This window comes from Salmo trutta, chromosome 24 (genome assembly GCF_901001165.1).
Source record: "Salmo trutta chromosome 24, fSalTru1.1, whole genome shotgun sequence".
Classification (NCBI taxonomy): Eukaryota; Metazoa; Chordata; class Actinopteri; order Salmoniformes; family Salmonidae; genus Salmo; species Salmo trutta.
In genome coordinates this window covers 13,738,441-13,764,476 of record NC_042980.1, presented here as the reverse complement: position 1 = coordinate 13,764,476, position 26,036 = coordinate 13,738,441, and the positions used below count along the sequence as shown (strand labels likewise).

The window sequence follows — 26,036 nt, the reverse complement described above, 5'->3', positions numbered from 1 at the left end:
AACCCAGACGACACTGGGCCAATTATACACCGCCCTATGGGGCTCCCAATCATGGCTGAATGTGATGCAGCCTGGATTTGAACCAGGGACTGCAGTAACGACCTCTTGCATTGAGATGCAGTGCCTTAGACCAGCGGTCCCCAACCACAGCACATTCGCTTCCGGGCCGCACAGAAAGGATTTTTTATTTTTTACCATTTTTTATCGGTAAAATTAAATAATAATTATATACAGGTATAGGCTATTTGTGCAGTAATTACATTGAACTTGGTGCAGTCTGTTGGTCCTTTTCTCACCACTCTAATGTCTCTGTCACACCCACAACAGTTTACAGATTTTGAACCTGAGTAATGCGAGTTCATCACGGTCTGCCTGAGCTGTGTTGCCCGCCAACTTTGTACTAGCTAGCTATGTTAACTGACATGAATAAAAACAAACAAACGTCGCTGGAGAGCTTCTTCAGAAGGAGTAAGGGAGATAAAAGGCCCAACGATGATGTCGATAATGCAGAGACAGCAGAGCCCGAGACTACAAAAAAAATGAAAGCCTCATTCAATAGAAAACCTGATGAGTCCTACCTAAAATATGGCTTTATTGCGACAGGTGACTCGCATGCTCCAAGCTCCCTGTGCGAAGTATGTGGAGATAGGCTATCTAACGAGACAATGAATCCCTAAAAACTGCTTCGGGCAACATCGAAGTCAAGCACTCTGCACTTAAAGACAAACCTGTTGAATTCTTTGAACGAAGAAAATGTGAAGCAGAAGGACAGAAGCAAGTCTTGAAAGCCACCGCATCAACAAGCGTGGCTGCACTGAGAGCGTCATACTTAGTGGCTAGCCGTATTGCTAAGGTCAAGAAGCCTTTCACTATTGGCAAGGAGTTGATTCTACCTGCTGCTAAGGACATTTGCCGTGAACTCTTAGGAGAGGCTGCAGCTAAAAAGATAGCACAGGTTCCTCTTTCGGCTGCCACCGTCACTAGGCGAATTGATGAAAGAGCGGAGGACGTTGACGCACAATTGTTAGAGAGGCTTAACGAGTCACAGTGGTATGTAATCCAGGTTGACAAATCTACCAATGTTGACAACAAGGCAATACTGCTTGTTTATGTGCGATATGTATTTCAGGATGATGTGCATGAGGATATGTTGTGTGTGCTGTCCCTCCCGACTAACACAACAGCCTCAGAACTATTCAAATCTTTGGATGATTACATGTCAGGAAAATTTGATTGGTCATTCTGTGTTGGCGTATGCACAGATGGGGTTGCTGCCATGACTGGACGGCTGTCTGGTTTCACTACCTGGTTAAAGAGATTGTGCCTGAATGTGAATCTACGCACTGTGTCATTCACAGAGAAATGCTGGCTAGCCGAAAAATGTCACCTGAATTGAACGTTGTATTGAATGATGTTATTAAAGTTAACAATCACATCAAAGCACACGCCCTTAACTCACGTCTGTTTGGGCAGCTTTGTGAGGAAATGGACGCAGAGCACAAACGCCTTCTCTTATACATAGAAGTCAGATGGCTATCCAGGGGGAGATCGCTTGCCAGAGTGTTTGAGTTACAAGAGCCGCTGCAGAGATTTCGTTAAAAAGAAAAAGTCACCACTGGCAGCACATTTAAATGACGAGGAATGGCTCGCAAAACTCGCTCACCTGTGCGACATATTCAACCTGCTCAATGAACTCAATCTGTCACTTCAGGGGAGAAGGACAACTATCTTTAAGTTGGCAGATAAAGTTGCTGCAGTCAAAGCTAAACTGGAACTGTGGGGACGGCGAGTGGACAGGAGCATATTTGACATGTACCTAACATTAGCATGGATTTTTGGAGAGACTGAAACTGGGCCGTTTCTCCCAGCTGGTGCGCGATCCCCTAGCTTCGCTGTCAACGGAGTTTGAGCATTACTTCCCAACCGCCAAAGACCCACGAAGTGCAAAGGAATGGATCCGCGACCCATTTGTGAATGTCCCAGGTGGATCGTCCATGTCCGTGCAGGAAGAAGATCAAACCTTGAGGTTGCAAATGACGGTGGCCTTAAAAGTATGTTTGAGATAACTTCATCTCTGCCGACCTTCTGGATTAAAATCAAGGCTGAATATCCTGAGATAGCCACAAAAGCACTGAAAACGTTGCTTCCACTTCCATCTCTGCGAAGCGGGGTTTTCCGCAATGACGGCAACAAAAACTAAATTACGGAGTAGACTGGACCTAAGGAACACGCTTCGGGTGTCACTGTCTCCCATCACCCCTAGATGGGACCATCTTGTTGCCGGGAGACAAGCTCAGGGCTCCCACTGATTCAGCGACAGAGTGAGTTGTCATGTTTTTATTATATATATGGTCATTAGAGAGACCTACTTAAACTAAAATGTTATGAAAATCGGCTATACTAAACTTATAGGCCTATATGAGACCGGTCTGTGGTGCAAAAAAGGTTGGGGACCGCTGCCTTAGACTGATGCGCCTCTCGGGAGCCCAAAAGCTGTGTAAGAGCTGAAAAGACCACCTGAAATTTAAGCATGTTTTGGTGGGATGGAGTTTTCGCCTTCCATTCTGACATCACCATGCGATAATTTAGTTAATAGACCAATAAGAAAAAGAGTTCCAGACCTCTCTGCCAATAACAACACATTTTCAGCTTTCCCCTCCCACTCAGACCACTCCCAGACACTTGTAGCAAAATTCTGTCTTGAGAAATAACTCTTTGCTTCAGAAGCTATTTTGTTTCTTTTTGGCCATTTTAATTGAAAACAATCACAGTAAGGTACTTATTAATTGTTACCCAGAAATGATTTGATATTGATATAAAAACGTCTGCATTGGACCTTTAATGTGAACGATGTTGAAATTCATGTGAAAGAAGGCGATTGAGACTGACCAATTCAATGATTTTATTGCCCCTGGATCAGCAATAAATTTGAACGAATTGTTGAGTAACCAGTCTCTTGTACAATTCTCTTGTACAAAGCAAGGAAGTCTAATCTTTAAAAAAATGTGCATTGCAAAATATGATATAAATGTCCAAAACAAACATGATTAATACCAATTAAGAGGATATATATTGTATATATATATATATATTATAAAGAAAGTATTTCCAAGATAATTTTTACTAGGCTGCACACCAGGTGCTAGAAAAAGGTAAATTTAAAAATGTTGATATGTTGAAAGAAAAAGCCAAGACAAAATTATGACTGTGTCTTAGATATCTACAATACTCTCTCCATGGAGTTAAACTAATTGATAGATGACTGAACAAGGTAAATTTAACAAATCTAAATATATTACCCCGAAGATATTAGGCAAATATTTTGTGTGAGCCCCGTTGAACATATCAAAATTATATTTTATAGATCAATTAAACGTGAGTAATGTGGGTCAATTCCATGTGAAATACAGAGCTAATGTCTTCAATTATCAAACTTGAAAGACCAATGAGGTAGGCCTCCTGCGCCATTTCTAAGCATAACGTTCCATGTTTCTCTCTGTCATTCTAGTCGTCTTTGCCTCTAACCCTAAGCACTTTCCGAACCATCTTCTTCCACTCTCACACAATATAAATATATACACAATTTCTACCATTCACATCTCCTTTCGTGTCTACTGCACTTGTACTTTTGTCCTTCAGTCTCAGACTTTTCCCAATTCCAACTGTCTCTTTGCCCTCATAGGTTGCCTTACCATCGACTGCTTGAAGTTTCTTCAGTTTTCTCTGGCATACATGATGCCTTTTTCTACCTGCCATGGTGGTGGAAATGCTCTCTTTCAAAGAGAGCTCCTGGAAAAAGCTTTCCTATGTTGTTGTTTGGGTGACTTCGGGGAATTGTCCTGCGGAGGCCATGGTGGCTTAGTTAGTCCTCTTGTACTTTAAAGGCTTTCTGTGGGGAGTGGGCTTGTGGAGGCCACACAACAGGTATCTTATTACTATTTTGTTTGTTCTCGTCATTTGATTTCATAAATTATTTTTCAGTTGAGCCTATGCTGCTCTGGGAATTCCTCCAATCGAGTTGCTCTGAGGTGATGAGTCTGCCACTTTCATTGACATTCTTTTCAGTGGTAAGTGTCTGTCCATATCCATTATCGTAGTTCCCTTTGGACTTGAAGAGTTGTTTGTAGTGTGGTAAACAGCACAGATGTCCACGGAGAGAGACATAGTTGCCAAGGCTGGAGGAGACAGAACAAATTATTATTCAGAACAGTGAAGCTGATTCCACAATCATGTCAAACTTTTTATTGCTTAATTTGCAAACATAGCACAATATAATTGGTGTCTTATGTGCAGACACAAACTGTAGGAGCAAAACCATTCAAGCACTGCTTACCAGTTCACAGCCAAAATCCACTTACTTTGAATTCACCTTGGTTGGGTGATATGTGCTTTACCTTAATTTATTTTGGCAGTGCTCGCAGCAGAAACAGGATTTATGGAATTGTTTTCTGTCCGCTATTAGAGCCTCCATCAGATAGACCCTCCTCTGACACACAGTGCAAAGCTCCGACTTGGGAATTCGAGTCTGCCAGAGAAAAGTTAGCATTCTAGTATTTCTATACAACATACACAATGACTCAATAATATTAAGAAACGTTATCAAGGTATAATTGTCATGATCATGCGTAGTATACGCTGAGTGTACAAAACATTAGGAACACCTGCTCTTTCCGTAACTAGACTGACCAGGTGAATCCAGGTGGAAGCTATGATCGCTTATTGATGTAACCTGTTAAATCCACATCAATCAGTGTAGATGAATGGGAGAAGACAGGTTAAAGAAGGATTTTAAAGATTTGAGACAATTGAGACATGGCTTGTGTATGTGTGCCATTCAGAGGTTGAATGGGCAAGACAAAATATTTAAGTGCCTTTGAACAGGGTATGGTAGTAGGTGCCAGGCGCATCGGTTTGTGTGTGTCAAGAACTGCAACGCTACTGGGTTTTTCATGCTCAACAGTTTCCCATGTGTATCAAGAATGGTCCATCACACAAAGGACATCCAGCCAACTTGACACAACTGTAGGAAGCATTGGAGTCAACATGGGCCAGCATCCCTGTGGAACACTTTCGACACATTGTTGAGTCCATGCCGTGACAAATTTAGGCTGTTCTGAGGGCAAAAGGGGGGGATGCAACTCATTATTCCTAATGTTTTGTACACTCAGTGTATATACTCTGTATATGTATACTAGCCTGGTCTCATAGACTAGATGTAACATAGTCAACGTAAATCCGGAACACTCAAATAAGTATGATATGTTACGATATGTTAAGACCGATGGTTACTAAAAGCAAAAAATGAAAGTAGGGTGGTTGGTCGGGTGGATGGGTAAGTCCAACATCAAGTTCAAATCTCATCACGAACAACTTTAGCATTTTAGCTAATTAGGTATTTTTCAACTACTTACTACTTTTTAGCTTCTTTGCAACTACTTAGCATGTTAGCTAACCCTTCCCCTAACCCTAACCTTAACCCTTTTAGATGACCCTAACCCTAATCTTAACCCTTTAATCTAACTCCTAAACCTAACCATAACCCCTAACCTTAACCCTTAGCCTTGCTAACGTTAGCCAGCTCGCTAGTTTTGCATTAACATTTGTAACATATTATACATTTTGCACATTTGTAACATATACTACAAAATGTAATTCGTAATATATCATATGAAATCGGTGATGGACATCCACAAATGAATACATATTGTGTCCTCGGATTTACATACAGAATAATACAAAATGCTCTGAGACTAGGTTGTGTACATACATCATCAAACAAGTGCAATCACATTAAAGGTGAAATCAAAAAACAATTTTCAGAAATCTCAAACATTCTTTGCTGATGGCAAACAGTATTGACCCAAACTTGTACTTTGTGTTGATTTTTATGGTCAAACATGAATGCTTGCATTTAAATAGGATGTGTGAGATTCTATTCCATAATGTCCCTCATGTCATCATCATATCATGCTTAGCTCTTGCTCTTTTGCCATGACTCATTCATTGAAGCATTAGTTCTTTGTCCATTCACAATAATCTCTCTCCATTTAAAATCAGACACATGTAAAAATGTTAGGTCTCATTGAATATCGGAGAGGGCATTTTTACATGCCATTATATCCTGTTAGTTTCAAGTCCCATCATGCAGGCAGTACAACTGTCTTTACCAGTAACAACGGTCTTTGTTTGATGTGACACAACATGTGATGTTCTCTCCTCCGAAACACTGTAGCCGAGACTCTTGAAAACACTCTCACTCTCCGTCCATGTTTTGTGGAAATTCCTCAGCAACTCTTCAGTGGAAGCCTCTTCCGGGGATTCAGACGGCGTCACCTCAGAACCCTTCTTTTTTTTTACCACGTCAGCATAAGAGAAGGGGGCATGGTGGGTTATTATGCTCTCTGAGTGCTGGGAAACAGTTGTGCTGCTCAGTGATCCAATTGTCTTGTTGCCGAATTCATCTAAGCTTGAGAAATGCTCTGTGACTGACTTTTCAGAGAAGCCTGTTGGGTCTGCTGACATGATTTGCACTTCTTTCTGGGGAGGCAGGGGCGAGATCTGCCCGAAGCCCCTCTGTGTCTCCTGGGTGTTATCCTGCTTTGAACTATCTCTTGTGTTTTCACTCAGGTTTGACTCCAGCTCCTCCTGTTTATTTTTCTCCCCTTTGAAAGAGGGACTTTGCTCAACCATTTGAAAAACATTTTTAATAGCCTTGATGTCAAAAGTTGGCATCTCCTCTTCTTGAGTAACTGTATTTTCTACGTCAGTCTCTGTATATTCCATCTCACTCCCACGTCTTTCTATCATTAAGATAGGCTTTCTGACATAAACTTTATCTTCCGGTGTTTCAAATTTATTGACTAATCCTGACAAGTCCACCTTTGGAAGGTCCTCCTTCTCGTTCTCTTGGTTTTCTGGTTTGAGCTCCTCCATGTCTGGACCCAAGCGCTCGGGGATATCAATGGGATCCCTTCGAACATACGTCTTATTTACTTTAGCTTTATGAGCCTCTTCAAAAAACTCTCTCTTGTCTCTCACTGATGTAGTTGCTGCTAATGAGTTTGACATTTTTGAAGCTTCCATCAATTCTTTATCAGTTGACTTTGCAGATCCCACTATTTCAGCATTGTTCTCTGTGACCTTCTCAGATGTGCTTTGTGTGTCATCCTTACTCTCTTGGTTTGTTGTTTTGGGCTCCTCCCTGTCTGGGCCCAAGTGCTCTGGGATGTCGATGGGATCTTTTCGCACATTGGTCTTATTTACCTCAGCTTTTTGAGCATCTTCAAAAAACTCCCTCTTGTTTCTCACTGACATAGTCACCATTGACGAGTCTGATATTTCAGAAGCTTCCATGACTTCTTTATCCGTTTGATGGAATGACTCTTTATCTGTGACCTTTACATCAGCCTTTTGAGCCTCTTGAGTGACAATTGTTGTGTCTGACACTTCTGAAGTTCCCTCAGCTTGTGCCTCAATTTTGATCTGCCGATGGAATGATGCAGGGGATTCCACAATCTCAGATTTCTTTTCTGTGACTTGCATAGGAAGTGAAACTGGAGGCGGCGTCACCCCACGGGAAAGCTTGGCTGTAGTATCTTTTAGCCGCGCCAAGTTCTCTGCCCTAGAGAAGGTGGGAGAGGGTGTGGCCCTATTGATGCGTGTTGTAGGAGTTTCCGATTTGCGAGGGGGAGGTGTTGGGGGAGTGGCTGGTCTGTGCGTTAGGATAGGTGATGGGGTTATTCTCTGAGGAGAGTCAGTTCTCCGGGTAGATTCAATGGTAATAAAGGTTGGTGAGGGTGAGCGCATCCTTAGTAAGGGTGAGGGTGAACGCATAGATTTTACACTCAACTCTTGCATTTTGCTTTCATGTGAGGTTGCTTTGCTTTCCACAACTTTCTTTTGACTTTCAACTTTCAAAGAGCCAATACTTATTTTATGTATTCTTTGAGTTGCACCACCAACAATGATCTTTTCAGAAGTAGGTTCACACTCATGCTTCTCCAGATTAGTGTGGATCCCCTCTAAACACATCAACTTTGCCTTTGCTATTTTTTTCACATATGAAACAATTTCTGTAAGCTTTTGTATATTATGCTCAACTGCAGTTCCCTCCAAATAAAGATTTTCCTCAGGACCAATGAGCCACTCTGGAATAGTATTGAGCAGTGTCTTCACAGATTTAGAATCTATTTTTCCTGAAGCTCCCTCTAACTCTGTTATATGTGAGATTAACTTCTGGACGTGTTCTTGTCTTTGAGGATCCTCAGTGCTCCCTGTTGAGGGCTTCGCAGGTTCCTTTTGTGCTGACATGTTTCTCATTTTTCCACTTTCCACTTTGACTGGAACATTTCTGTACTCTTCCTTTGGTTTCTCTTGAATCTGTTGGCTTCCTGTCAACTCTTTCTTCTTTTGAGATGGCTTAACCTGCTTTTCTACTTTAACTGTTCCCTGTTGCTGGACACTTTGATGAACTTTTCTTTCAACTTTGCTTTCAGTGATAACTTCCTTATGTACCTGGATCTGCTCCTCTTGATGGGCTATTTGCATCTCCTGACTTTGAGTGGAACTTTCAGAAAGAGATTTAGTTGATTCTGTGGTGGCAGCTGCATCTTTAGTTTTTGACTTCTTCTTCTTCTTCTTTCTTGCAGAAGTTGGAGTTGCTGGTTGGTTGTCTTTAATAGCAGGAGCTTTCTGACTGTCCTCCTTGACCTTGACGTCAGTCTGGGCATTTGTTTGCTCACTAGGAACCTTCAACTTTGTGACTTCCTTTACTTCCACCTTCACATCCTTCACCTGTGAAATGTTTTCCGTTTTAGTTTCATCTGGCTGTTTTGTTTCTTTTACTTCTACTTGCTTTTCTGGCCCTTTGGCCTTCTTCTTTTTGCCTGATTTGACATTAGTTTCTGGGGTTAACTTTTCTACTTTGATAGGTTGATTAGCAATCTTCTCAGGTGCTTGTGATACAGAGTTGTCATTTTTATTTTTGTCTTCTGAGGGTGATTTCGCTGCTTTGACATTTGTTTCTTGGGTTCCCTTTACTGTTTCGGTAGGCTGGTCAGAAACCTTCTCGGGAAGTTGGGATGCAGAATTATCCTTGCTCTTTTTCTCCTCAGATTTATGGGAACCTTTATTTTTTACTTCCTTCTGGACTTCTGTTTTTGTATCTTGAGAGTAAACTTTGAAATTTTGAACATCTGCTTTTGTATTTTTAACCTTTCTAGCATCACTGGATGAGATCTGGACTTGAGAGCTACTTACAGCAGAGTGTGACTGCTTGGCGGATGCTGAAGTTACCTGTTGTTTAGTTGCAGTAACTGTCTGCTGCTTTGTGGAGGAAATAGATGTGGTCTGGTGCTGAACTGAGACGATTTTGGATGTCTGATCAGAGACAATATGCTGTTTAGTTGCAGAAATAACAGCAGATTCAGGGAGATTTTTCCCATATGCAGCAGAGATCAAAGTCGTGCTTGAAGGAGTATCTGCGATTTGCGCCTGCTTGGATAAATCAGATGATAGTGTGTCTGACTTAACATTGGTCACAGTCTTTTCAGCCACCTCTTGAGTGAAACCAAATGCCATGCTCTTTTTTGATTGCTTCATACCTGCCTCCTCAGAGGAAAGCATTTCAAGGGCAGCAGTGACTGACTCATGCATGAAAATGGGACTCGGTGTAGCAGGTGGTGTACTATCCACTTTCTGTTTTCTGTACATTTCCTCTGCCTGTATTAATGGAGTTTTGAATTTAGTGGATCTCATGAAGGGAGGAGGAGAAGGTGGAGGAGTAAATCTTATAGGGGCGACGTAAACTTTCTTTAATGGTCGTGGTGATTCTGGGGGTTTTGGGATTTCAGACAAAACAGTTAATTCATTTTGAGTTTTGCTGATTTCCAACACAGATTTATTGGCTGTGGTTGTATGTTTCTTCGAGGTTGCCTGTTGAATTTTCTGAATCTGACTGGTTGGCTCAAGTTTCGAGACTTGATGCAATGCAGGACCTTTCACCTTTTTGACCGTCATTTTTGTGGCTTTTGCTGGTGATGGATGAGGTGTCTGGTAGGGCATAGAGTCCAGTTCATGCTGTGAGGGAGGGGGTGGAAGGAAATCCTGTGGTGGCGGAGGGAAATGATCAGGCTCAGAGTCAACAGGTGGTGGGGGAGGAGGAGTTGGGGGAGGAGGAAGGTCCAAGTCCAGCCTATTGATAGAGGATGCTGGGGTTAGGGATGATTGATCGTCACACGGTGGAGGTGGGGGAGGGAGAGAAAGTTCAGACTCAGACAATGTCCGTGTTGGGGTATGAACATTTGTTTTCACTTTGGTTTTATCTAGTCTGATCATACCCTTTCGACTTGAATTGAGGTTACGGAACTTAGTCTCCAAAGAAATAATGCCATGGTTTTGAGTGATGGTCGTGTGTTGCATTACTGTCTTTGATTGTTGACTAGTCTGTGATTCAGATGCATTGGTTGCGGTTTGAGTTGAGAGGGATTGATTCTCTTGTGTTGAGCTCTCAGTTTTGGCCGAATTAGCTGTCTTTATTTTTTGTATGTTTCTCTGTGCTTCAATGCTTTGAGACTTATTTTTAAGTGTCTCACTCTCAGTTTTGATTGCAACAGAACATTCAGGGCTACTTTGCTGTGAACGTGATAGAGGGTTTCCATGCTGTGAGCGCAATGGAGATCTCACAGGGACTTTGACCTTTCTAGCTCCCACTCTGATTTTAGGAGCTGCACGCTGAGCTGATTCCAGCAAGGATTTGATTGTGCCTTTAACATCACCCTTTATCACCTCCTCTTTCTCTGGTTGAGTTTGTTCCTCCCCCATCTCATGCACCTCATGTGTCTCGTAGAGTGACTTAATGGACATTTTCACATCACCCTCAAAGCTGGGCCTCCGTGTCATTCTTGGAGAAGCTGGTGGTTCCAATAAGAGCTCAATAGTGCCTCTCACATTTCCCTGAACATCTATTTCCTGTTGACATGTCCTTCTGTCATTAGAAGCATCTCGTAAACACTGCTTTGCTGTATGAATGTTACCCTTTACAATCTCTTCCTTCTCGATCGCCCTGACTGTTTGCTTTGCCTGCTCCAGGGATTTTAAGGTACCTTTGATGTCTCCCGGAACTAAATCTTCGATGACAACTTCAACTTTGGAGGTTGCAGATTTCTCTAGGGACTTCAGTGCCCCTTTGATGTTGCCGTGGACAATCTCTGTCTTTTCCACCTCTTTGGGCCGTCTTTGGGCACACTCAAGGTGCCTTCTGGTTTCGTGTATGTTACCTCTCACCACCTCCTCTTTCTCTACAACCACTGTCTGATTTACAGACTGAGTCAGTGAGTTCATAGCTGCTTTCAAATCACCCCTCACAATTTCCTCTTTTTGTAAGCCATCCAGTGAGAGTGTGGGTTCGCTCATGAAAACCTTGACTGATTTGCGAACATCTCCACACACTATGTCTTCTTCAACTACTGTACGCTCAATTTGTGCTTGATTACTGCCAAGAATGAGTTTTGTCCCCTTTATATCTCCTCCAATAATCTCCTCTTTTTCTATCTTTTCAGGTGGAGTCTCATCTGGCTCTACCTGGAGTTGTTTGAGATAGTCAAGCGCCCCAGATTCAATGCATGTGGAGTAAAAGTTTACGTTTCCCTTTTCTGTCTCATCCACCTTTATCCTCATCTGCTCTTGGTTTTCTGGGTTGGATAGTCTTTGGAGAGCATTCCTTATATTGCCTTTGATTATATCCTCTTTTTCAACACTGATGTCCTCTTGTTTATTTAGAAGAGAATAAATAGTCATTTGCACATCTCCCTTCTCATCCTCTTGAAGGAGTATACCACGTTTAGCAGATCCTCCCTCCTTGAGAAGATTGTTTACAGCTTCCTGGATGTCACCTCTTAATATTTCCTCCTTTTCCACATTGATGCCCCTCTCTTGGTTGAACAATTGATGCACTGTTGTACTGATATTACCCTTCTCCTCTGACTCTACCACTACTCCCCTCTCAATTGTTTCCCGACGGTTCAAAAGATTCATCATAATGTTGTTCAGATCACCGCTGATGATTTCCTCTCTTTGGATCTCTGGAGAATCCGTATTCATTAGCTGGTATTTTGCCATTCTAACATCCCCAATTTCATCTGCTTCAATGAGTATTCCTTTTGAATTAACAATTTTCTGGCTATATAGTTCCTCAAGGGTTCCCTTGATACTTTTACCCAGGATTTCCGACTTCTCAACACTGTTCTCATTAAAGTCATGGAACGGAGTTGTTTCAAACAGCCATGTTGTTGTCTTTACATCGGCTTTGGGGATCTCCTCTTGAACAACTACTGTATTATCCTCATCTACCTCCTTTATATGGTCAAGGGGATTCTGTTCAAAGAGCCACACTGATTGTCTAACATCTCCCTTTAGGACCTCCTCTTTCATGACTGTTTCTATTAAATTATCTTCGCTCTGGCTACGTATTTTATCCATTGTTTGAGTTTCAAACATCCATTTTGCTGTCCTGACATCACCTTTTTGGATTTCACTCACATTAACTGTTCGCACAGACTTCTGTGACAGCTCATCAGATTCAAAACGCTGTTTATTCATTCTAACATCTCCTCCTTGAATATCTTCAACAGTTTTAACTGACATTTTTATGTCCTCTGCAATCTTATCAAGAGGTTGTGTTTCAAATCTCCACTTAGCTGAAGTAACATCTCCTTTCTGAACATCCTCCTGTGTGACAGATTTGATTATATAGACTTCATCTGTATCCCTGATAGAATCAAGAGGCTTTGTTTCAAACAACCACCGGGACCCGATCACATCACCCTTCAATCTCTCCTCGCTTGTGACAGTGGTGACCTCATGATAATGACCCTGTTTGTCTTGAATGGCATAAAGAGGCTGAGTTTCAAACATCATGGTGTAGTTCCTTACATCTCCTTTCTCTTCCTCTTCACGGGTGATTTTCTGCAACTTTGTGATATCGGTCTCTGTCTCCGAGGACACCTCCTGGATTTTGTCCAAGGAGTAGGTCTCAAAAATGAAACGACCTTTGTCCACATTACCTCCTTGCACATCCATCACAGTGCGGGTCTCCAGAGCCTCTTCTTGGGTTTCATGTATGGCATCTATCGACTGGTTCTCAAAGAGCCATTTGCAGTTCACCACATTTCCTTTCTGGATGTCCTCTGATTGTGTAGTTTTGAGCATTTGCATAACCTCCTCAGATGTTGAGGTCATGATATCAGAGGACTGGTTCTCAAAGATATACTTCATTCTATTCACATCTCCTGACTGAATGTCTATATCAGTAACCCACTTAAAGCTTTCATCCTCCCCTGTGATATTCTCAAGTTTTTCTGTCTCAAATAGAAAACGAGCCATTCGTACATTTTTGCCCTGGACATCTTCTTGATTTACTGTGCATGTTTGTAGAACAGTTTCGGTTTCATCTCGGATAGTGTCAAGTGCCTTTGTCTCAAACAACCATGTGCAGGTTTTTACATCTCCTTTGTGTACCTCCTCACTCTCATTTTCACTCTTCAACTCATCCTTCTCGTATGGGACATTCATTAGTTTAGTCTCGAATAACCACTTACCGGTTTTAACATCACCTTTTACAATCTCAACACTTTCCTTAGTTGTAGTTTCCTCATCTTCAATATTGCTGAAGTATTTAATTGCATCAAGAGGCTGTGTTTCAAACAGCCACTTGGCAGTTTTAACATCACCAGACGCAACTTCTTTGGATATTCCTTTAATAATTTGGTAATTAGTGATACTTTCATCAAACTGGTCAATGGGGCGTGTTTCAAACATCCATTTGCAGCTTGTTACGTCTCCCTTGACAACCTCTTCCCGATGCACTGTTTTCACTTCATGGTAATGGCCAGAGCTGTCTTGCATGGCGTACATTGGTGTAGACTCAAACAGATGTTTGTTAGATTTCACAAAGCCACATGTTACACCCTCCACGAGTATCTTTTGAGATTCATCCCATCTGGTTAAGTCTGTGGTTTCAAACATTTGCTTGTAGTTTGAGACATCCACTTTATCAATTTCCTCCAGGTTAATGGTTCGAACGACTTCCTTCTTTTCCTCTTTAATGTGCTCCAGGGGTTGACTTTCGAAAACCCATTTCTGGTGTCTCACATCCCCCTTCTCTTCATCAAGTCTCACCATTTTTTGTAGTTTCCCAACCTCAGCAAGGTCTTTTAAATTGTCAGCTGGAGCAGTTTCAAAGTAATGTTTAGCTGATCTGACATTGCCTCTGACAATTTCCGTCTTTGAAAAGGCTCTAGCATTTGAATCATCTTTCAAGGTGTCCATTGGCTGAGTCTCAAATACCATGCAATTCTTACGGACATCTGCATTGTAGCTTGTACCTTCCTCTTCAGTCAGATTTTCAAAGTTCACAGTACGAATAATCTCCTTCTTCTCATCTCTTATGTTCTCTAGTCGTTCATTCTCAAACATCCATTTCTGGTGCCTTACATCACCCTTCTCTTCTTCTGCTGCCACTACCTTTTTGAGCCTCCCTACCTCATTGATATCCTTCAAAGCTGCCTTGGGACTAGTCTCAAAGAAGTGTCTTGCAGATCTAACATTACCGCCAATAACTTCTTCGATAGTCGGGGGTCTAGCATTTGAATCATCTTTCAGAGAATCCATTGGCTGAGTTTCAAACACTAAGCAATGTTTTCGGACATCAGCTCCGATTATGTCTTTCTTTTGCAGCACTGAGCTTTCCCATTCATCTTTGTTCATGGAGTCTAAGGTCTTTGTCTCAAACAACCATCTACCCCTGTAAACATCTCCTTTGTAGTTGTCTTCCATGGACAGGCTACACACAAGTTTCACTGGGGCAGGGAGTCTATTAGTCATGTCCAGGGCTTGAGTATCAAAAAGCCAGGTTGATGTTCTAGTTTCCCCCTTCTCAGTCTCCACTTTGCGTATAGATGTTATCTCCAACATCTGGCCTGCCTGTCCCATGAGGACGCACATAAACTGAGTCTCAAATGTGCTTGTGATCGTCTTCACTTCTCCCTTTATATCCTCAAGCGCTGACCTCAGACTCAGGAGGTGACTGTCATCGATGGTCTCAGTATGACCTAAAGTTTCCATGTACTGAGATTCAAGCATGTATATGGTAGAGCTGCCATCTTCCTGGGTAAATACTATCTCTTTGGTTAGCTCTTCATCGCCATGCATTTTGTTCAGGGTCTCCATAGGCTGGTTTTCAAACAACCAGGCTGCAGCACGGACATCTCCTTTGTCCAACTTATTGAATCTGTTTCTATATTTAGTTGAAGCTATGTTGTCTGATCCCAATGTGTCCATGGGCTTGGTCTCAAACATCCATGCTTTGCTTTTTACATCACTCCCAACAATCATCTCCTGTTCCATGTTTTGGTCATCCCCCTCATTTGAGGCGTCGTCTTTGATGGCATCCAGAGGTTTGTTCTCAAACATCCAGCGCATTGATTGCACCTCCCCTCTGAGGATCTCATCCCATTCCAGGTATTCTTCCTCTGGGCTAATGCAGTCGTTGGGGCTGCTACCGTTATCCTCGTATATATACCTGGTCTCCCCTGTGAACTCCTCCCGACTCCCCTGTCGGGTGTTCTCATACTCAGCCGCATCACTATACATCTCTATGTTTTTACGAACCTCAGGATGGATATGCTTGTAAAGGCGCTTCAACTCATACTGGTTTCTCTGCCTGGAGTATTCCTGTCTACTGAGTGGACGTTTAGAGGGGTAAGCTGAATCCGGGGGCTCAGGTGAGTAGTAGCACTCTACTGGCATGTCTGGACTTTCTGATGGGACCTGCAGTAAGTCTGGGGATGGAGGTGGGAAGTACTCTAAATCTTCTGGAGGTGGCGGAGGGAAATGTTCTGTATTCTCGTAGTCAACAGCAGCAGCAGACGTGTCCTCTATTGCTTCAGTAGCAGAATCTTCCCATATCTCACTTGATGAAACATTATGTATCTCACTTGATGAGAAATGCTGTATATTACTTGATGATAAATTGTGTATCTCACTTGTTGAGTCTTGTTTTTGTGATACATTTGAGGCCCACTGAGACCTATTGATGTCAGCTCGGCCAATCTTTTTGGGAAGAAAAGAATGATTGGGGTCATTAGAGGTCCCTGACATGTTTTCAGAAACAAAATTGAATGCAAACAGGACATGTAGAGCATGCCAGCTCTTTGTTTATCACTAATTGTCAATATCCAGTCTCATTGTTATTAACTGAGGGATTGGTGCCTGACATGGTTTAATAGAAGAATCTTGACCATTTTAAAAACAAGGTAAGAAAAAACATCTTACAGTGTTATTAAGGAGCTGTGTTTACACATTAGCTACGCTGCAACAAATTACAATTCAAATAAAGTAAATAACTTGTTCAGCAATGGTGATAAAAAGCAGAATGGTTTGTGTGTAACCGAAGCCAAAATTATGCAGTTTCTGTCCATTTAAGTAAAATGGGTTTAAGACAAGCATGTCCAATTACCTTCATTGGCTTGCTTGGGGCAGCTTCCTCAATGGTTCTCTCAAAATGATCTCTCAATTCCTTGGTTGTAAGTCTAGGACCTTCCTCCTCTAACAATGTAAAGAGGACAAAGCAATATACAGTGCATTCAGAAAGTATTTTGACCCCTAGACTTTTTCCCACATTTTGTTACGTCACAGCCTTATTCTAAAATGGATTACATTGTTTTTTCCCTCATCAATCTACACACAATACCCAATAATGAAAAAGCAAAAACAGGTTTTTAGACATTTTTGCAAATGTATTAAAAATAAAAAACAGATATCACATTTACGTAAGTATTCAGACCCTTTACTCAGTACGTTGCTGAAGCATCTGGCAGCGATTACAGCCTCGAGTCTTCTTGGGTGTGACACTTGGCACACTTGTATTTGGGGAGTTTCTCCCATTCTTCTTTGCAGATCCTCTCAAGCTCTGTCAGGTTGGATGGGAAGTGTCGCTGCACAGCTATTTTCAGGTCTTTCCAGAGATGTTAGATTGGGTTCAAGTCCAGGCTCTGGCTGAGCCACTCAAGGACATTCAGAGACTTGTCCCGAAGCCACTCATGCGCTGTCTTGGCTGTTTGCTTAGGGTCATTGTCCTGTTGGAAGGTGAACCTTCGCCCCAGTCTGAGGTCCTGAGTACTTTGGAGCAGGTTTTCCTCTGTACTTGGCTCTGTTCATCTTTCCCTCGACCCTGACTTGTCTCACAGTCCCTGCCACCGAAAAACATCCCCACAGCATGATGCTGGCACCACCATGCTTCACCGTTGGGATGGTGCCAGGTTTCCTCCAGACATGACTCTTGGCATTCAGGCCAAAGAGTTTAATCTTGGTTTCATCAGACCAGGGAATCTTGTTTCTCATGGTCTGAGAATCTTTTAGGTGCCTTTTGGCAAACTCCAAGTGGGCCGTCATGTGCCTTTTAATGAGGAGTGCCTTCCGTCTGGCCACTCTACAATAAAGGCCTGATTGGTGGAGTGCTGCAGAGATGGTTGTCCTTCTGGAAGTTTCCCCCATCTCCACAGAGGAATTCTGGAGCTCTGTCAGAGTGACCATTTGGTTCTTGGTCACCTCCCTGACTAAGGCCCTTCTCCCCCGATTGCTCAGTTTGGTCAGCTCTAGGAAGAGTCTTGGTGGTTACAAACTTCTTCCATTTAAGAATGATGGAGGCCACTGCGTTCTTGGGGACCTTCAATGCTGCAGACAGTTTTTAGTACCCTTTCCCCAATCTGTACCTCGACACAATCCTGTCTCAGTGCTCTACGGACAGTTCCTTCAACCTCATAGCTTGGTTTTTGCTCTGACATACACTGTCAACTGTGGGACCTTATATAGACAGGTGTGTGTGCCTTTCCAAATCATGTCCAATCAATTTAATTTACCACAGGTGGACTCTAATCAAGTTGTAGAAACATCTCAAGGATGGTCAATGGAAACAGAATGCACCTGAGGTCAATTTCGAATCTCATAGCAAAGGGTCTGAATACTTATGTAAATAAGGTATTTCTGTTTTTTGTTTTTAATACATTTGCAATCATTTCTAAAAACCTGTTATGACTTTGTTTGTGGGGTGTCGTGTGTAGATTGATGAGGAAAACATTTTTTTAATCAATTTTAGAATAAGGCTGTAACGTAACAAAATGTGGACAAACGGAAGGGGTCTGAATACTTTCCGAATGCAAGATTCATCCATCAACTTCATATGATTTCATTTAAAATAATTTGAACAGTGTTACTGATCTTAATGATGCGCACACTGTAAAACATAATGAGCATAAACTGTAGTACCATCCTACCTGCTTCATCGTTATGGTTGTTTTCATAACTGGAAGCCAAGTTTTCTTCATGTGTGACCTGTATCAGAATGGCAGTCTATTAGGACAATTTCCACCTATTAAGAAAACTTATGGGGACATGTAAAGTCAATCTGTGTTATGTAATGGCCATTAACTGAAAAAAATATCAAGCTGTTTAGAGTTAATCCACTCTCTACTAGGTCTATCTTGTTGTCAGCGTACTGACTGTGGTCAGTAAAGAGCTTTTCTCTAATGAAAAAGTTTTTACAATTGTTAACACATATAAGGCATTAATGTCTGGGTTGTCAGCCCAGCTTCACTGTCGTGTGATGAAACAGAGGAATCCAGAAGGTCTACATGTACCTGTTCATCCTGATGGAAAATAGCCTGCTGAGAGGCTGGGATGACTTCCCTGGAACTGCTCCTCATTGTCAACTCAGAGTTCAATTCCACTTCCTGTGAGATCGAAGACATTGGCTGTCACATGCAGGTACACACGCACACACACACACACACACACACACACACACACACACACACACACACACACACACACACACACACACACACACACACACACACACACACACACACACACACACACACACAGCAGGGAATGGCTCCCACTCATTGACAGCCCAGCACAAGCAGCAGCAGCAGTGAGTTTAATTAATGCTCAAACAGTAGCAGATAGAGTGTGCATCACTGAGAACAATATGGGATAGAAGCTTGATAATTAGATGGCCTACTGCAGTTAAATTACACTAATCACTGACAAAGAGAGGATGACAGACGAGAAGGGACGATTCCATGGAACGTTCACCTTAATCAAACACAGTAGCTATCACCATGCATACAGGGACAAAGAATACTTCATTTGTTTCATGCACCTTTGTGTCACTTCAGCTGAGGATTCCAAGCTTTACACATAGTGGCAGTTAAAGCAGTAGCAATGTATGTGGGAAATCCAGGGGTTTTGACAGACACAGGGATCTGTATTCTTCTCCATTGCCAAGTTGGCCTGCACTGTCTAGCAGTGCATCAAATGAAATCTAACATCTGTACTTTAAGCCTTCGGAGAAAAATAATGTAGCAGCAGGCACCTCCCCAGCCTTTTCAATAATTTACTATTCACCCAGATTTGTGGTCGCTCCCTGAGTGAGTGACTTACACTCGGCAGGGGACGTAATGCGGGCAGGGAGACAGTGGTGCGGATGGATGGATAGCTAGATTGTAGGCTGGAGGTCTTAATACATCTGCACGTTCCCCCATGCACCGCATGCCTGAGATTAGCCTGCATTAATTACAGTACCTGCACAGCTCTGTGGTGGAAGAGGAACTGGGTGACGTTGTGCGATGTTGCAGTTTCCTGGGTCTCGAATTGTGCCCTGATGCTGGCGAGCCCCCCAGGCACGGAGCATACCTCAGACTCCTCCATGACCTAATGAAGTAGTGAAACATCATTAGCTGCCTGCATTTCTACATGGCCTGGGATCAGACGTATGCCTAATAGGCCTATTGAGCTTGGGTTTCATTGCAGACTTCTGCAAATTCATAGAAAATACTGGAGCAGCCATTACTGAGACTGCAGAGTGTTTACACACACAGATGCACACACACACACACACATGCCTGCACACATGCCCATTTCAATGTAGGCCTCCTGACAGCATGTGGCATTATGTTTACACAATGGCAGAGCAATCTTTCTAGTTGGTTGCTTTTTGGGTGGTGCATCACAGCATGTTGTCCAGGCAGATAGTTGTTTTGCCCACCCTGCAGAGTGGAGTTGACAGCTTTGAGGTCTAAAACATGACTAATGGGATCCTGCAGGGGGCACAGATTGCCCATTGTGTTGCCTGTCTGTCCTTGTTTCCACTGAGCCCCATGAGAGGAGTCATGTTTCCGTTGGTCTGCAGGGCCACTGACCTCTCCCACTGGTCAGCTGTCATCACTTTCCACTAACATAGCACCACAAAGCCATCAGTGACTATCACAACAATCGCAACACTTTGACTCTTTCTTTGCATGACTGCAACTGCTTTAGAACATGCTCGGAATTACCTACTGTGAATATCAGAATTATGCAACCTCATTCAAAATGAGGAATACATTTCTTCTAGACTGCAAAATCTAACGTCGCAAGGCCGTACAGTCACACATAACATGGCAGGGTTAACAGGGTTGGCATGACGAAACACACAATTAGTCAAAAAATGATGTAGTTGGCTCATTACGATGGACACGCTGGACAAATCCCTGAACATAAAAATATATATTTGTTTTAAATCTTATCACCTACATTGTTAGAAGCTTCTATGGTTAGGTTTGTCAGTAAGTCAGGTAGTACGACCTAAAACTGGTCATTGAAGAATACAAGCATAAATGTATGACCATATCTTTATAATGTATTGTGTGTGTCTGCCTACCCCGCTGGAGAAGATGTTGTCCTGCTGCTTGGAGTCAGCTGCCTGCTGGTACATGGCCATGGTTGCAGTCAGTGAGATCTGGTGTCAGTGGCTACTGGTGTCAGTGGAACCTGGTGTCAGTGGGTACTGGTGGTCAATATATCCTGGTGTCAGTGGGTACTGGTGTCAGTGGGTACTGGTGTCAGTGGGTACTGGTGTCAGTGGGTACTGGTGTCAGTGGATCCTGGTGTCAGTGGGTATTGGTGTCAGTGGGTACTGGTGGTCAATATATCCTGGTGTCAGTGGGTACTGGTGTCAGTGGGTACTGGTGTCAATGGGTACTGGTGTCAGTGGGTACTGGTGTCAGTAGATACTGGTGTCAGTGGATCCTGGTGTCAGTGGGTACTGGTGGTCAATATATCCTGGTGTCAGTGGGTACTGGTGTCAGTGGGTACTGGTGTCAGTGGGTACTGGTGGTCAATATATCCTGGTGTCAGTGGATCCTGGTGTCAGTGGATCCTGGTGTCAGTGGGTACTGGTGCCAGTGGGTACTGGTGCCAGTGGGTACTGGTGGTCAATATATCCTGGTGTCAGTGGATCCTGGTGTCAGTGGATCCTGGTGTCAGTGAATCCTGGTGTCAGTGAATCCTGGTGTCAGTGGGTACTGGTGTCAGTGGGTACTGGTGGTCAATATATCCTGGTGTCAGTGGATCCAGCTGTCAGTGGATCCTGGTGTCAGTGGGTACTGGTGTCAGTGGGTACTGGTGGTCAATATATCCTGGTGTCAGTGGATCCTGGTGTCAGTGGGTACTGGTGCCAGTGGGTACTGGTGGTCAATATATCCTGGTGTGAGTAGATCCTGGTGTCAGTAAATTGTGTCAGTGGGTCCTGTCAATGGGATCTGAGTCTTCAGAGTGAATCCTGTTCCTCTGAGTTCACAGCTTCCTCAGGAAGTCCTAATCTGGTAGTTACACCTGCGCTGCCAGCAGCTATGGGAACAACAGTCATTAATTATAAAATTTACCCAACAGTCTATGCTATACACAATATTATGGTTTGACTACTTCGCTAGTAGAGCATTTAGTGCATAGTGTTGTCTGTGACCAGCGTTGAGTTGCCATGGGGGCGATAATAAGCTAGCTTATAAAAGAGGTGCATTATGGGTCCTGTGTGGCTCAGTTGGTAGAGCATGGTGTTTGCAACACCAGGGTTGTGGGTTTGATTCCCACGGGGGACCAGTACGGAGAAAAAATGTATGCATTCACTACTGTAAGTTGCTCTGGATAAGAGTGTCTGCTAAATGACTAAAATGTAAAAAATGAGTTGCAGAATATCAATGGCCCCACAAGCCACCTGATCTCGCGAGTTTACATGAGTATTCGCGTCGCAAAGTGCGCGAGATCAGGTGGCTTGCAGAGTTACAATACCAATACCTCCCTCACCAGTTCAAATAGGGGACACAGATTTAAGAGGAGATCTATTTTGTAGCTACACAGTACATTTATAACGGGAACAGTGCAATCACATGACATGCTTTCGACTGTTAACATACATTAAGTGAGTGCAAACTGGTGACAATTGTTTTAATACAGCTGAAGACCTTACAACGAATTTACAGTCCATTAGTAAAGCACAGGGATAGACAGTATATTCGCTTTGTGAGCCATTCTGCCATTTGGAATTATTTTAAAAGAAGGGTACACAAACATGGATGGCTGGCAACTGAGCTTTGAAAAGGCTTTCAAACTTTAAATGTAATATTGACAGTAGACTATAATTTTTTCTTCTGTGGTCAACATCGTGACATGGATAGTGGGTGAAGTCATTCTGTGTTGTAACCGTTTCTTATACAGCGACCATACACATCCAGCAGAAAGGGAATTCACAGTGTTTCCCATGAGGGCGCGCAGGTGCTCTAGTGAATGAGATAGTCCCTCTCCAACACAGGAGCATCATTCAAATCAATTACAGCCTTCCCAGTGGATGGTCAATTAAACAGTGGGAGAATAAAGATTTATGTTTGTCGGTGTGCTGTAAAACATGGTTATGGTAATGTTTCCCTGACACCCCAAACTGTTTATAACCCACACAGAGTGCACATTAGCCTTGGTGCTGAGCCAGCATGGACACCTCATGACATGTGATGGGGGCATACTTCAGCTCTGGTGGTCTGGGTTTTGGGAAGCATGAATGCACAGTTTCATGTTGCACTACAGAGGCACTAAAGATAATTTGGGGTTTGTGGAACATACAGCACCGTAAAAGCATCACTTTGGAATCACGTAAGGGACACTCATTAAGAGGAAAGTCCTAATTCATGAGAATTTCCGTTTTTTTTAATTGGCAAGCGGTATGAAGCCTAATCAGCATTAATCAAATTAAAAACAGATTCAACGTGCATTACACAAAGCTGGGTCTCTGAACAGGCGCAAATGGTTACTTTATCAAACTGAATGAAAAATGAAGAATACTGTCAGCAAAAAAGAGTCAGACTGGAGATGATATTTCACTTGCATAATATGAATTATGACAGGAAATTACAGATTGAATCACTTCAAAATCAAACTGTATTTGATAGCTTTAAATGCCGAGAAGAATATTTTTTTTATCTGAAGGATATGCCTACTGCCTTGAAGCCACAAATAGATAAGATTAACAGTGACTAGCCTATTTGTGCTCTAAACATTCTATAAACGTATTTGAGACTATAAACATTTGATCACCCAGGAGGACAATGAAAACCTAATGATAGGCATAAATAGTCCTGCTGGGGATTGATGTTGTTGATAAGTACAGTATCATAGGATTGTGTGGACAAGACAGTGTTGGGGCAAAGCTGTATCTGACCATCTATTTTAGCCTAGAGGCATGATCAGCATGCTAGTGTAAACCTATCAGCCTGTCAAGAGGGATAGGGGGACGAGCATAGCCACATCCCAAAATAAGATACGTTTCACCTTGTCCAAAACTATAAATCCAGGTAGCTTCAACGTACCTGGCGCCATAGGAAATGTTTTCTTATATCAGATATAGGAGAAAGTTCAATCTCTCCCATTGCCTTTGGCAACTGGAGGCCATGCAGCTATAATGTTAATTAAAGATTTCATAAACTTTAAGGCCCAGAAATGTGTCAACAATCTTTGGATATCTTGTGACATGCTATGTTCAGTTGAGAGCTCACATAACAGGAAAGTGAAGTAATCTAGGCGCCAACTACCTGCAAAAATAAATCCACCCTATTTTAAACTTTGGAGTCCTGCAGAGTCGTATTTCTCAGTAAGAGCTGGAGACAAACTGTGAGGACAAGATTTTTAAAGCTTGGAAGACCCATTTCCAGAATCCTGACACTGTCCTGTTTTGGGCTTACAGTAATATGTAAATATATTTTTTTGTGTGTCTGAGGTCATACCTTAATGTTCTTACATCCATACATCAAGTGAGTTGAATTGTATTTGCCATTCAAAACTCTCAGTAGTCTATGGCAGTAATATCCTTCTGAGGAACTGTTTTCAGACAGACAGGAGCCTTGCTTTTGGTATGCAGAGCTCAAAAGCTATATTGAACTAAGATGTGGTCTATGACATCAGCACTTCTGCTATCTGCGATTATGAGACAAGGAATGGCAGTCTGTCTACTTAGGCAATAAGGCTACAGAAACGAATCCAGTATTTTCCAGACAAAAATGCAGTTCACATTACTCAAGGTTAGCTTACTGTCCGAATCCAAAATATTTAATTACAGTACTACTGGCCCTTGGGAAGTTCTGATTTGCCTGTTACTTCGCAAGAAAGGACCTCCAAGACAATGTCTGCGCTGTGAGGAAAATAATAAGGCTTTCAAACAGCACAAGAACAAAACCTTGGCCCTCAGCTCTCCTTCTAACTACTAGTTATGTCCATGCATTAAATAACATAATCAAATACTGACACATAATGAAAACACGGGAAAGGAGAACTAAAGCACATTTTTATTTCTCCACTGCGAATATGAATTCAACTGTTTTGCTTCCTAACATCATATTGATGACTGCAATCAATGAATACTACATGACTCAGAAAGCCTATGATGTACAAAAGTAGCAAACGGAGCCATTTATGCATGCATCAATGAATCGTTTTTGAATGGTTTATGAACAACAACATTAGCTATGTAGAAGTCAGAGACCACCCAACCAACACAGACAAAGTTGCTCCAAGACGCTTCTCCACCTACCAGGTTTGTGAAGAATAGAAAAATACAACTCAGTCGATAGAATCCCACAGGTAGGACACTGAAACCCCTGGCCCCCAGGCCGTCTTTCCTCACCACAAGTCAAATCCCTTTTGGCGTTGGAGTCCAGCTCCAGCAGTACGTGATTACCTCTGTCCAACGAGCAGACAGTGACAGCTGATTTTATTTTAGACCCCCCCCGCCCTGTAAGATGGGCCAGAGGTGCTTTTTTTAGAGGGTGAGGCCTTGGTGCCTTCCATGTTGAGTCCGGGAAATCTACATGTGAATACTTCCTAGGCCACCCTATTTTACAGGCCACTCCACTAGTAAATCAGACCACTGCAGTTTCATCATCACAGATTCCATCATAGCTCACTGTTCACTCTGCAACTACAGCTGTCATCAGGACCTATTTATACACGCCAAAAGCATACACATTCAGTCATATATCTAATGCTTTAGGTATCTCTACCGTTCTACAGTCTTCAATTACCCCTCACAGCGTGAGCTGCTGGATCCCAGGAAAGTGCTGCTCATTTGAATGATAACACTTACAGTTAGAGAGAAAACGGACCCATGTGATGCGTCATCCAGGGGTTTGGAATGGGGTCAGCGGTGATGTAATGCAAAAGGCAGACACTGCAAGAGACACCTGAGGTTCGGAGAGCTCTCGCTCCTCTCACTCCTCTCATTCGTCCTCTTTAGCCCAGCTGGAGAGAAGCGGCGCAAGGCTGGCTCTGCTATCCCCTGGAGGCCGGGTATGTGTGGAGGCCAGACGTGGCAGCCATGCATCACCGCAGGGCCCGTCTACCCCATGTGTAACCCACACCCGCCTCTCTATATGTCACCTGCCCTAAAGAACCCCGTCTGACGCATTCCTACCGCTGCCACTCTACATGGAAGCCTGAAACCTAAGATCTTTCGAACACAACACTCTCCAATGATTCTTGATCATGGAGACAGCCTCAATTCATTTGATACAGGACTCTTCCCGTGGCTTGAGTAAATGTCCAAGCAACAAGTCACATTACTCTTAAAGGGTAGGGAGGTGCCGAAGTTAGTTCTCCATTCAATCTCAGTGAGTGAAAGA

General features: G+C 42.8%; 1 protein-coding gene across 3 annotated transcripts; it reads right to left on the bottom strand.

The window, feature by feature from the left end:
• Positions 1–2,885: 2,885 nt before the first annotated feature.
• On the bottom strand, positions 2,886–25,104 carry xirp2b (xin actin binding repeat containing 2b). Of its 3 annotated transcripts, none has more exons than XM_029711072.1 (9): positions 24,950–25,104; positions 20,759–21,726; positions 19,642–19,770; positions 18,693–18,785; positions 18,330–18,387; positions 16,514–16,602; positions 6,168–16,107; positions 4,395–4,525; positions 2,886–4,175 (listed from the first exon to the last, which is right to left on the bottom strand). In XM_029711072.1, exons 2-8 carry the CDS (start codon positions 20,816–20,818, stop codon positions 4,434–4,436), a joined length of 10,461 nt encoding a protein of 3,486 aa, XP_029566932.1. In that variant the 5' UTR covers positions 20,819–21,726; positions 24,950–25,104; the 3' UTR covers positions 2,886–4,175; positions 4,395–4,433. The 3 variants fall into 3 exon arrangements, with proteins under 3 accessions (XP_029566932.1, XP_029566933.1, XP_029566935.1); XM_029711073.1 differs by having other exon boundaries at positions 25,043–25,058; XM_029711075.1 differs by lacking the exon at positions 20,759–21,726 and having other exon boundaries at positions 24,950–25,089.
• Between the last annotated feature and the right edge of the window lie 932 nt (positions 25,105–26,036).

Excerpts from the sequence above, each read along its gene's own strand:
- xirp2b (XM_029711072.1), bottom strand. The coding sequence starts at position 20,818 with ATGGCCATGTACCAGCAGGCAGCTGACTCCAAGCAGCAGGACAACATC. Across the intron at positions 16,603-18,329 it reads CAACCATAACGATGAAGCAG|AGGAGGAAGGTCCTAGACTT; the intron begins GTAGGATGGTAC and ends TTACATTGTTAG. Across the intron at positions 4,526-6,167 it reads AACAAAGACCGTTGTTACTG|ACTCGAATTCCCAAGTCGGA; the intron begins GTAAAGACAGTT and ends TTTCTCTGGCAG.